Raw genomic sequence first — 12,524 nt, forward strand, 5'->3', positions numbered from 1 at the left:
GTTCCGATTCTACTTTACTTGTTTAGCTCAAGACTCATCTCTCAGGATCCTTTCATATGAAAGATCTTGGGTCTCTCACATATTTTCTTGGTCTTGAGGTGCATCGTAGTCCCTCTAGCATTTGAATCAATCAACATAAGTATGCTAGTGACTTGGTGGCTACAGCTGGCCTTCACAAGAGTACTTCTGTTGATACCCCCCATGGAATTAAATGTCAAACTTCGCAAAGAGAAGGGTGACTTACTTGATGATCCTAGTTTATACTGGAAGTTAATAGGTAGCCTTGTCTATCTCACCATTACTAGACCAGACATTTCCTTTTTTGTACAGCAAGTCAGTCAGTTTCTTCAGACTCCTCGTCATCTTCATTTGGCTGCTGTCCGTAGGATCATACGCTATGTTCAGGGCACTTCTTCCTGTGGTATATTCTTCCCGTAGAGGCAATTCAACTCACCTTGCTGCTTATAGCGATGTTGATTGGGCTGTTTGTGCAGAGACATGCCGCCCCATCACTGGTTGGTGTGTGTTCTTAGGTGATGCATTGATCTCTTGGAAGAGTAAGAAGCAAGATAAGAGTTTCTAAGTCATTGACAGAATCTGAATACTGAGCGATGTCTCTTGCTTCTTTTGAAATTATTTGGCTTCGAGGTTTGCTGAGCTAGATTTTTCTAAGACCGATCCTACACCTCTACTTGCCAATAATACGAGTGCTATCCAAATCACAGCCAATCCTATGTATCATGAGCGCACGAAGCATATTGAACTCAATTGTCACTCTATTCGTGAAGCATTTGAAGCTCGTGTTATCACTCTTCCACATATTGCCACTGAATTACAAATTTTTGATATCTTCACCAAGGCCCTCAATTGCCATCGACATTGCTTCCTAAGTAGCAAATTGATGCTTGTTGATCAACCAGCATCAATTTGAGGGGGGCTATCAACGAAAGAACAAAAAGAAAAAGATTTCTTTCCTTATTTCAGCCCACAATTATTTCCTTATTTCTCCATTCATTATGCTGTACAGTTAGCATATATTGTGACAGGTTATAGTTTACACGTATAGGGTTTGACAAATTATAGTTTACATGTATAGGGCTAGAATCATGCTGGAACTTATTTACTTTCCATGTACAGCATTCTTGTAAAGTCTATATATAATATACAAAACTCAAGGCCAAACCATTCGACCATTCACACAATGCTTTGACATAGTGTTAAAAGCTTGATATACATTGTTGGCCCACAACCTAACAGCTTAAGCTTTTAGATAAAGTAGTAATCAAACATGTTAAAAGCTAATTACAAATACCATCCCAAATTTTGTCAATGGTATCAAATTGTTACCTGGACATTCAAAATTTAATGTCAACCCCAAAGTTTCCAACCAATAAAAATGTTGCCATCTCAGCCACTATTTTCATCAGTTAGCCAAAAAAATATATATATCTAATAGATACAGTGTACATGACCTTCAAATAGGCAGGCACAAGCAGGAAAATGTGGGGTCAAGTGAGTGAAAATTTAGCAAGAAATCTCCCACTACAAACCTGTGAAGGTTGTCTAACAATGGTGACTAAAAAGGAAAAATTATTGTTACAAACTCTGTTAGTTGACAGTAACTCCATGGCTTGTGAGTTTTGAAAGTTCAAGTACCAAATTGTCAACCTCAAACTACAGCATGGAATTTTAACTAGCCCCCCAAAACACTAGTACACAGGCACCATCCCCCTGCTGCAATGGGTGATAGAAAAACTGTCTCACCTGAATTTACAGTTACAACTTAACATGCTGCATTAGTCCTACCCTCCTCACTTTAGAGAGAGAGAGAGCAAATGACTTTGAAGTGAATCTATAATGAGAACAATAGTGATAATGTTATCATATAGTGTATAATAATGATGATGATGACGATGATTTTATAACAATATACACCAGTGTTTTAGAAGGTGAAGGCATTTAAGCGAGGCATTTTATCCTCAATGAGGAAGGAGTAAGCCTTTTGATAAAAAATAACTAAAATAAATTTATATATAGAAAAAAATAGAATATTACAAATAGAATAAAGAAAAAATAAGACATAATTATTGTATCACATGTAGGCTGTTTTTATCTCACAAACTCAAATAAGCATGTAAGAAAAATGAGCATAAACCATGATATTGCAAAAGTTCAGTGTTTCATAAAAAAATTGGAAATAATTAAAAAGAAAAAATGTGGGGACAACAGCTCATCTGTTGGACTGAGAGGAGTAATAATTACACAGCTAAACCTCATCAAATTGGAGGAAAACAAAATAAAACAGCAGAGCTCATGGTGAAGCAAACGCCTGTGGAGAGAGTTCAAAACTTCAAGTAGGAGAGAGATGACCTGTCTACTGAGCTGAAATGAGGTGTGAAAGACACATTTTGAGTTGAGGAATACCCCCAGCTATACATTGGATTTTAGAAATTGTGCATTTTAAATTAAGCCTGGGGGGCACTTTAGCCTCGAAATGTGTTTAAGGCAGACTTCAGAAGCACCTTTTGAAACACTGATATACACTAGATTATAGAAAGCACAGCTGTTACTGAGTGGAATACATTCAAGAGATTAGGATGGACAAAATAGGTATAGAAAATAGTGCATATTAAAGAGTTTTATATGTTTGGTGTTTAACTGGTTTGATGAGAAACAAAATTACTGCAGTTAATGGAGAGCTCGAGTGTAGAATTATGACATGCTGATAGTTAATTGTGAATATTATTTCAAGTTCATTTATTAATATTATTAAAGAGATCTAAAAACTATCTAAATTTAAGTTTGATATTATTTATCTTACTTAACGTCATGTGTAAAAGTTAGTAGGAGATGGGAATAAAATGATCATCTCAAGTGTTTGACCATAAAGTTAGATGTGACTCAACTGAGCCCTGGAGCCAAATCAAAACACATTAGTATTTTCCTTCAACGTAAGATGCCATATTAGTTCCACTGTTTGACACCCCAGTCATCTTTATTTGAAAAAGTAAGTGTTGTGTGTGTGTGTCATAAGAGGGTTCTGAAACTATCCCAACCACATGCCAGACATTCATAGCACAATGTATAATGCATCTTACTTCTCCAGAACAGCCTTACCTTCGACCAACAGGAGGCCTCTGCATCAGGTGGTCTGTTGGCGGTTCAGTAGCCAATGCTAGTGCTCCAAGAGTATCCATGATAAGATTTACCCAGAGAAGCTATACATCAATAAAAATAGAGTCAGAAAACAAAGCAGTCAATGGATGCAACAGTAAACTAACAAGTATGCATGTGTGCAAGGATACACACCCAGAGAAGCTATACATCAATAAAAATAAGTCAGAAAACAAAGCAGTCAATGCATACAACAGTAAACTAACAAGTATGCATGTGTGCAAGGATACACACCCAGAAGTTCACACGGACATGCTCATGCATACACACCAACAGGTGCACACTGACATGCTCATGCATGCTCAACAACACCTACCCACACAGGGAACCCCTGAAAAAAGAGAGAGAAAGAGAAGACCTGCACTGCATTTAGTGGAACATTTCCAGAGGAGACTGCAGCCACAACATTAATTATAAGAGCTGCAACATTAACTGTCAGCTGAAACTGGATGAATTTCTGAATATTTGCATAGACAGATCGGCCCCATCGCACCACCTGCACCAGATAGAAAAAATGCACATTGATAAATGCTATTAACCACTGCAAATATCCGAACACATAAAATCTTAGCCTAAATATGCATGTAAAAAGTTGGGTTTAATTATATTCATTTTACTGAATATAGGAATTGTGTGGATTGTGGTCTATAAGGCAAAGGCTTGGAGGCCATATGCTATGTGATGAATTAGAAGATAATGGTAATTGGTTTTGGAATCAGGTCCCTTCATGCAGGTCCAACAGATGATGTCAACAATTAATGTCCATGATGCCTGCTGAGCCTAAGGACCAAAGACATTGTTACCTAGAAAGCAGAACATTCTGGTTCTTGAAATGGGAATGGGATCATGGAGTCGCATGTGCTCTAACATGTGGAATGTTAAAAAGGTATACTTACATAGATATATTGGTGAAAAATACGTAACAGCAGTTGTATATTTTGGGGAGGATGTTGGAAGTCTTTCAAAATCTAGAAGATATATTCTTTTGTGAAAGAGATGAATAATGGATTACAATGAAATTATAATGTGATAATTCTCCACTTCAATTAACAAAAAAATATGTTATGCGTGTCAATGGAGCAGCAAACAGCGAAAGCCTTGCAGTCCACACTTCATTCCTTATTTCAGCCAACAATTATTTCCTTATTTCTCCATTTACAATTCTATACAGTTAGCATATATTTTTGACAGATTATAGTTTACATGTATAGGGCTAAAATCATGCTGGAACTTATTTGCTTTCCATGTATAGCATTATTGTAAAGTCTATATAATATACAGAACTCAAGGCCAAACCATTCGGCCATTCACACAATACTTTGACATGGTATCAGAGCCAGCCCACTGCTAATTTTGTTTCCCCTCAAATTATTTTGTCTTCTCGATTTCGGAGTTGTCTCTCGTTTCTGTGGCTGTCGTGGGTCTATTCTCTTTTGGAATTTTTTGGTTCTCTGTTTTTCGGTATTTCTGTGACTGCATGGCTGTTGGAACAGCTTTCTGTTGCTGTTCCGGTGCTTCTCTGTCCTTGTGATTATCAACACATCAGGTTTCCTGGTTCGTAATTTATTTTTAGTGCAGGCAGGTTGATCGAAACAGCTTTCTGTTGCTGTTTCTGGTGCTTCTCTGTCCTTGTGATTCTCAGCACAGCAGGTTTCTTGCTTCACGATTTATGTTTTAGTGCAGGCAGGTTGATCTTGGTTTTCTTTGTACCTATGTTGATTTATTTTTGGGCTTCTCGATTTTCTCCTTTATTTAGCATGGACTACGCACCTATGTGTGCCAAGTTTACGAGCAACAATTATTCTACGTGGGCTTTTCAATTTGAACTTTTCCTTAAGGGAAAAGATCTTTCGGGTCATATTTATGGCACAGATTGTGCACCCAATCCTGATATATCCAAGGATTCAATGGCTTGTCCTTCACGCGTTGTGCTTGATGCTCGGATTATGTCTTGGCTTCTTGGCTCGGTTGAGCCACATATTGTACCCAACTTGCAGCCTTATCGCACCGCTCAATCCATGTGGACTTACTTAAAAAAAGTATATAATCAAGACAACGGTGCCCATTGTTTTCAGTTAGAGCATGTGATGCCATGTTTAAACATGACAATCGTTCCATCCAAGACTATTACTAGGCATTTCTAACTCTTTGGAACAAATATTCTGATCTGGTTACCGCAGATGTTCCTGTTGCCTCCCTTTTCATTATTCAAAGTCTTCACAAGACTAGTAATCGTGATTAGTTTCTTATGAAACTCCGCCCTGAGTATGAATTCGTTTGCTCTCCTCTACTGAATCACTCTCCTGTTCCTTCTCTTGATGTTTGTTTCGGTGAGTTACTTTGCAAAGAACAACGGCTTAGTACTCAAGTTACTCTGGCACAATCTCATGGCAATTCAGAGTCCGTCCCTGTGGCTTATACTGCTCAACAATGAGGACTGCCTATGCATTCTAGCACCTTGCAGTGTTTTTTCTGCAAAGAATTTGGGTATATCGTTGCTAATTGTTCCAAGAAATAATCCTCTTATGGCGAGAAGAAGGGTCGCATTATCAAAGAATGTCATATCCGCCCAGGCATTTCGAACTTTTATTATTGTACCCCCCACAGTGACTTTTGCGGCCCTTGGCTCTTCTTCAGGTGACTCCTCTGTTCCTGCACCTCCTGCAACGAATATTGCACACCTAAAATGGTGCAACAGATGCTAATTTTGGCATTATCAGCAATGGGCTCCAACGTAACAATTCTACTAAACTCTAGTATGTGGACTCGGGTGCCTCTAATCACAAGACGAATAATCCCACTACTCTGTTTCATGTTTGGCCCTATGCTATCAATCTGCTATTCAGACTGCCAATGGTAGTTCTTTGCCAATAGTTGCGGTCAGAGATGCCTCTTCTAAGTTCACTGATGTGTTTCTTGCTCCTCAGCTTTCTACAAATCTTACTTTTGTTGGTCAATTAGTTGATAACAATTATGCTATTAATTTTTCTGGTGATGGTTGTGTTGTGCAGGACCAGGTAATGGGGGAGCCGATTGCGAAAGGACCTAAAGTGAGGCGCTTGTTTCCACTACTTTTGCCTATTCCAGCACTTTCTCCAGTTTCTTCTATTAAGTATTTTGCTTGTAATAATGTTTCAGATCTTAGTATGGTGTGGCATGGTCGTTTAGGCCATCCAAATACTCAGATCTTATCTCATGTAATGAACTCTGGTATACTTGGTAATAAAGGATGGTCTTCTTTATCTCTTGAGTGTGCTTCTTGCAAACTTGGCAAAAACAAAACTCTTCCCTTTCCTTCGCATGCTAGTAGAGTTTCTCAGTGCTTTGATCTTATCCATAGTGATGTTTGGGGACCTTCCCCGCTTAGTTCACATGAAAAATTTATGCTATGTGACTTTTATTAATGATCATAACAGATTTACTTGGGTCTATTTTCTTTGCTCTAAATCTAAGGTTTTTCGTACTTTCACTAAGTTTTTAGCGTATGTTGACAATCAATATTCTGCTTCTATTAAGACATTACGCAAAGATTCCGGTGGTGAATATTTGTCTACTGAGTTTCAGGCATTTTTGGCTTCTAAAGGTATTATTCATCAACGTTCATGTCCCGCTACTCCCCAATAGAATGGAGTAACCGAACGCAAAAACCGTCATCTCCTAGATGTGGTACGTACTCTCTTGATGGAATCCTCTGTTCCATCCATGTTGGAACATCCATGTTCTGGGTTGAAGCTCTGAAAATTGCTACTTACTTGATTAATCATTTACCTTCTCAAGTCCTACTCATGGAGTCTCCTTATTTCCGTTTATTTTATAAGCAAACTAGTTATGATAACCTCCATACCATTGGTTGTGTATGTTTTGTTCATTTACCTTCTAATGAGTGACATAATTATCTACTTAATCTGTCCGATGTGCATTCTTGGGATATAATGTGTCAAAAGGGATTTGTTTGGTAAGATCCTACATTACATCGTATACGCATTTTTAGGAATGTTGTGTCCTTGCCCTCCTCTTCTACTGTAATTCTCCCCTCCATTGAGGAGAAGTTCTCGGATCCTCATCAAGTTAGTTCGCGTTATAAACCAGGTATTTGTGTATAAGCGACGCCCCCACCCATAGTCTCTTCCGATGGTTCATCCAATATGTAATCCTACCACAATCCAGATTCAGTCAGTTGTAGCACCTCCAGAGCCTTTGGTATGTCGCTCTCCTCACGTGTCTGTACCACCAGATAGCTATGGGTTTCCCTCTTCCAGTTCTGACAATTTTGTTTCAGCTTTTACTGCTGCATTGTTCAATTTAGATATTCCTACATCCTACTCACACGCTGCCAAGCATGAATGTTGGTGACAAGCTATGTAGGATGAAATTGCCACTCTAGAGGCCAATCACACCTGGGACATTTAGCCTTGTCCTCCCACCATTGTTCCTCTAGGTTGCAAATGGGTTTACTCAGTCAAGGTCTGATCTTATGGAAGTTTGGAACGTTACAAAGCTCGCCTTGTTGCACTTGGGAATAATTAGGAATATGGTGTCAATTATGAAGAGACCATTGCTCATGTGGCTAAGATGACCATTGTTCGTACAATTCTAGCTATTCTTGCTTCTAGTGATTGGCCACTACATCAGATAGATGTCAAGAATACTTTTCTTCACGGGGATCTTAAAGAGTGTATTATGAAGCGACCCCCGGGCTTGTTTCCCTCTCCAACTTCACATGTGTGTCAGTTTCGTTGCTCTCTTTATGGTCTCAAACAAGCTCCGAGGGTTTGGTTTGATAAATTCCGCACCACTTTATTACAATTTTCATTCAAGAAGAGCAAGTATGACACTTCATTGTTTCTTTGGAAATCGGACATAGGTATTGTTGTTCTTTTGGTTTATGCTGATGATATTGTGATCACTGTTTCCGATTTTGCTTTACTTGCTCAGCTCAAGACTCATCTCTCAGAGTCCTTTCATATGAAGAATTTGGGTCTCTCACATATTTTCTTGGTCTTGAGGTGTATGCTAGTGACTTGGTGGCTACAGCTAGCCTTCAGGAGGGTACTTCTATTAATACTCCCTTGGAATTAAATGTCAAGCTTCGCAAAGAGGAAGGTGACTTACTTGCTAATCCTAGTTTATACCGGAAGTTGGTGGGTAGCCTTGTTTATCGCACCATTACAAACCAGACATTTCTTTTGCTATACAGCAAGTCAGCCAGTTTCTTCAGACTCCTCGTCATCTTCGTTTGGCTGTTGGGCACTTCTGCCCAGGGTTTATTCTTCCCCTACAGGCAATTCTACTCGCCTTGCTACTTATAGCGATGCTAATTGGGTTGGTTGTGCAGATAAATGTCGCTCCATCACTAGTTGGTGTGCGTTCTTAGGTGATGCATTGATCTCTTTGAAAAGTAAGAAGCAAGACAGGGTTTCTAAGTCATCGACGGAATCTAAATACCGAGCGATGTCTCTTGCTTGTTATGAAATTATTTGGCTTCAAGGTTTGCTTGCTGAGCTATATTTTTCCGAGACCGATCCTACAACTCTACATGCTGATAATATGAGTGCTATCCAGATCACGGCCAATCCTATCTATCATGAGCGCATTAAGCATATTGAAGCCAATTGTCACTCTATCTATGAAGCATTTGAAGCTTGTGTTTACACTCTTCCACATATTTCCCACTAAATTACAAATTGCTGATATCTTCACCAAGGCCCTCACTCGTAATCAACATTGCTTCCTAAGTAGCAAATTGATGCTTGTTGATCAACCTACATCAATTTGTGCAGGGCTGTCAACAGAACAGAAAAAACAAAAGCCTTGCAGTTCACACTTCTTTCCTTATTTCAGCCCACAATTATTTCCTTATTTATCCATTCATTATTCCGTACAGTTAGCATATATTTTTGACAGATTATAGTTTACATGCATAGGTCTTGAAAGCTTATAGTTTACAAGTATAGGGCTAGAATCATGCTAGAACTTATTTTCTTTCCATGTATAGCATTCTTGAAAAGTCTATATAATATACAAAATTCATAGCCAAACCATTCAGCCATTCACACAATACTTCGACAATGCAAAACACATTCAAATAAAATTTTAGATTGTTAGATTTAGCATTCCAAAACGAAAATGTAACATGTTTAGGAATGTTTGTACCAACTAGTGTAGGTGTACTTTCATGGTTCGCTAGGGTGTTACCATGACCCTCGAAATCGAAATGGCAATCAATTTTCGTCTTTCATAATTTTATCCGACCCCACCTAGTCGGACTAAGGCTTGGTCTTGTTGTTATTGTTGTTGTTGTTTGAAATTTTAGAAAATGTGAATTTAGGTGTGCAAAGTTAAATTTCTCAATTTATTTAAATTTTTTGATTGAGACAAAAGTTGATTGTTAAATAATAGGATAAAATGGAAGAATTCACCTTAATGATAGGTTTCTCCATCTATTTACAATATATGTCAACTACATACCAATGACTATAATACCCTTACTAACCCACACTTACATAACTCTACCTCATACTAACAATGCTAAATGTGCATAATAACCATTGACACTCCTCACATGTTGTAGCATATATATCATATGCTCCTAGCTTGTTACAAACATGAGCACTACCAAGGCTTTAGTGAATAAATCAGCAAGCTGCAAATCAAACTTCACATGAGTGGTTGTAATGAGTTTTTGCACAAGTTTCTCTCGAACAAAGTGGTAATCAACTTCAATGTGCTTTGACTGCTCATGAAAGACTAGGTTGGAGGCAATATGAATAGCAACTTGATTATCATACATCAACTCCATAGGCTGAAAATGTGGAACATGCTTCTTCCAACATGTTATTCAACGATACAAATTCACATGTAGTGTGAGCCATGACCCTATACTATAACTCAACATTTGACTCGACCACCACAATTTGATTCTTAGTCTTCCAAGAAAACAAATTACCACCAACAAAGACATAGTACTCGGTTGTGGATCTTCTGTTGGAAGGTGATTTGGCCTAATCTACGCTTCTATATCCTAAATATGAGTGTGACCCCAATCTTCATATAAGAGACCTCTCCTAGGTGCACCTTTGAGATATCTCAATATGCGAATTACTGCATCCCAATGCCTTTTTCTTAAGAGAATCGAGAAATTGACTCACAATACTTGTTGCAAAGGATATGTCTGGTTGTGTGACCATGAGATAATTCAACTTTCCAATGAGTCTCTGGTAGTGTCCTAGGTTAGGCGAAAAATCACCCATATATAGCACTAATTGTTGGGCTCTATTAGATTACCACTTTAACTAAAATCTTAAGTTGTTAGGTTGTGGGACGACAATGTATATCAAGCTTTAACACTCCCCCGCACATGCAGCCCAATGGCACGTGGAGAGATAAAGACAAGATAATATCACCCATTATAGGGAATACAATAATTTTTTAAATACAACACAATAAATGCGAGCAACAAGACTGGAACCCAAGACCTCCTGGTAACCAACTCTAATTCCATGTTAGATTACCAGTTTACCAAAAAACTTAAGTTGTTAGGTTGTGGGTCAACAATGTATATCAAGCTTTATCAGGCTCCATCAGAGTATCAACAGGTTTGGATACCAGCGACCCAATCTCATCCAGAAGATTAGGAACATACTTCCTCTGTGGCAAGACAGTTTTACGAGATCTCGATACTTCTATACCCAAGATGTACTTTAATGGTCCCATGTCCTTGGTATGAAATTTAGTTTATAGGAAATGCTTTAGATCTTGGATGTCTTGATCATCACCTACAGTAATCACAATATCATCCAACACACACAAATAAACAAAATTTCACCGAATGAAGCATTACAATAAAGTACAAAGTGATACAATACCACACAAAGTCAAGAGGCCAAACTCAAGTACTACAACACTAAATCAACCAAATCATGCTCCAGGAGACTATTTTAAATCATACAATGATTTCTTGGGTCGACACACTGAGCTTGCCTCCCACTGAGCAACAAACCTAGATGGTAGCTCCATATAGACCTCCTCAAGAAGGTCAACATGTCGGAAAACATTCTTCACATTTAAAACATGTAGAGGCTAATGACAAGTAGTGGCTAAGGAGATGAACAAACGCATGGAGGCAAGTTTAGCGACTAGAGAGAATGTGTCTACATACTAATATATCCCTTAGCAACAAGGCAAGCCTTTAAAAACGAGCTATAGAACCATCACAATTGACTTTCACATTCTATGCCTAGTGACAACAAATAACAGACTTATCAAGAGGAAGTGGTACCAAATCCCAAGTATCACCATCATGAAGCGCACGCATCTCTTCAACCATTGCAGCCCACCACTCATAATGGGATAACGACTCAAAAAAGACCTTTGGAAGAGCAGCAGAAGACTTAGTAGAAACTAAACAGTAATACGAGGGTGTAAGAAATCATAAGAAAGAAGAAAAAAAACACTAAATGTTGGGTACCAAGTGCATTTACCTTTAAGAACAGCTATAGGAGGGAACTAAAGGCGCAAAAGTAGAAGTTGGGGGAGGCTTTCCTTCCTTGAGTTTTTGTGTGTGTACATATCAGGTCGATTCGAGCAACAAGAAAATACTCAAACTAGATGAAGATGTAGGAGGATTGGGCACAAATAATAAGTTAGCATTTGAAAGTGAAGGTAGATGAAGGGACTCATCAAGGTCAACAAAAATGAAGGAATTATAGTATGATGCAAACTCAAAAAGGTGACATCAACATAGACAAAGAAACAATGTAAAGTAAGGCTATAGCATTGATATCTCTTTTAAGTATAGGAATACATTTGATAGCCCAAGGATCCAACATATCTATTCTTGGAGTTAACTCATGGACAAAGGACACACAACCAAACATACGAGCCGGAAGGGAGAATGAAGGAGCCTTAGGAGAGATAATTAAGTATTGGATTTTGCCACCAACGATAGAGGATGACATTTTATTGATGAAAGGGCAAACTATGAGCATGGCATCAAGCAAGAAAACTTTGGGGACATTTATTTCATACAATAGGGTATGAGTGACTTTGAGAATATGTTTGTTTTTCTACTCTGCAACTCCATTTTTTTGTGGAGTGTGGGCACAAGATGACTGATGGATCATAACAGAATTAGTCATATAGGAAGTGAATTGGGTACTGAAGTACCCCTAAGCATTATCACTACGAAGTATCTTGAATGGCGCATTGAAATAAGTCTTTATTTGAGAATAGAAAGCACAAAAAATAATAAACTCCTAGAACAATCTTTCATTAAGTACAACCAAGTCATCCTAGAATATTCATCAACAAATGTAACAAAGTACCCAGACCCCAATTTCGACGTGACACGA

At 38.3% G+C, this 12,524-nt stretch overlaps 1 protein-coding gene across 4 annotated transcripts in view; it reads right to left on the reverse strand.

Annotated features, from left to right (window-relative positions):
* The window catches only part of LOC131165800 (calcium-transporting ATPase 10, plasma membrane-type), a 128,358-nt gene that overhangs the window by 9,571 nt on the left and 106,263 nt on the right, over positions 1–12,524 (reverse strand). For all 4 annotated transcript variants that reach the window (XM_058123890.1, XM_058123888.1, XM_058123889.1 and 1 more), the window contains exons 28-29: positions 3,533–3,670; positions 3,118–3,218 (exon numbers count right to left, since the gene is read on the reverse strand). In XM_058123890.1, coding sequence (XP_057979873.1) covers positions 3,118–3,218; positions 3,533–3,670 — 239 coding nt within the window. The remainder of the gene's footprint in view (positions 1–3,117; positions 3,219–3,532; positions 3,671–12,524) is intronic.

This window comes from Malania oleifera, chromosome 10 (assembly GCF_029873635.1).
Source record: "Malania oleifera isolate guangnan ecotype guangnan chromosome 10, ASM2987363v1, whole genome shotgun sequence".
NCBI classification, from domain to species: domain Eukaryota; kingdom Viridiplantae; phylum Streptophyta; class Magnoliopsida; order Santalales; family Ximeniaceae; genus Malania; species Malania oleifera.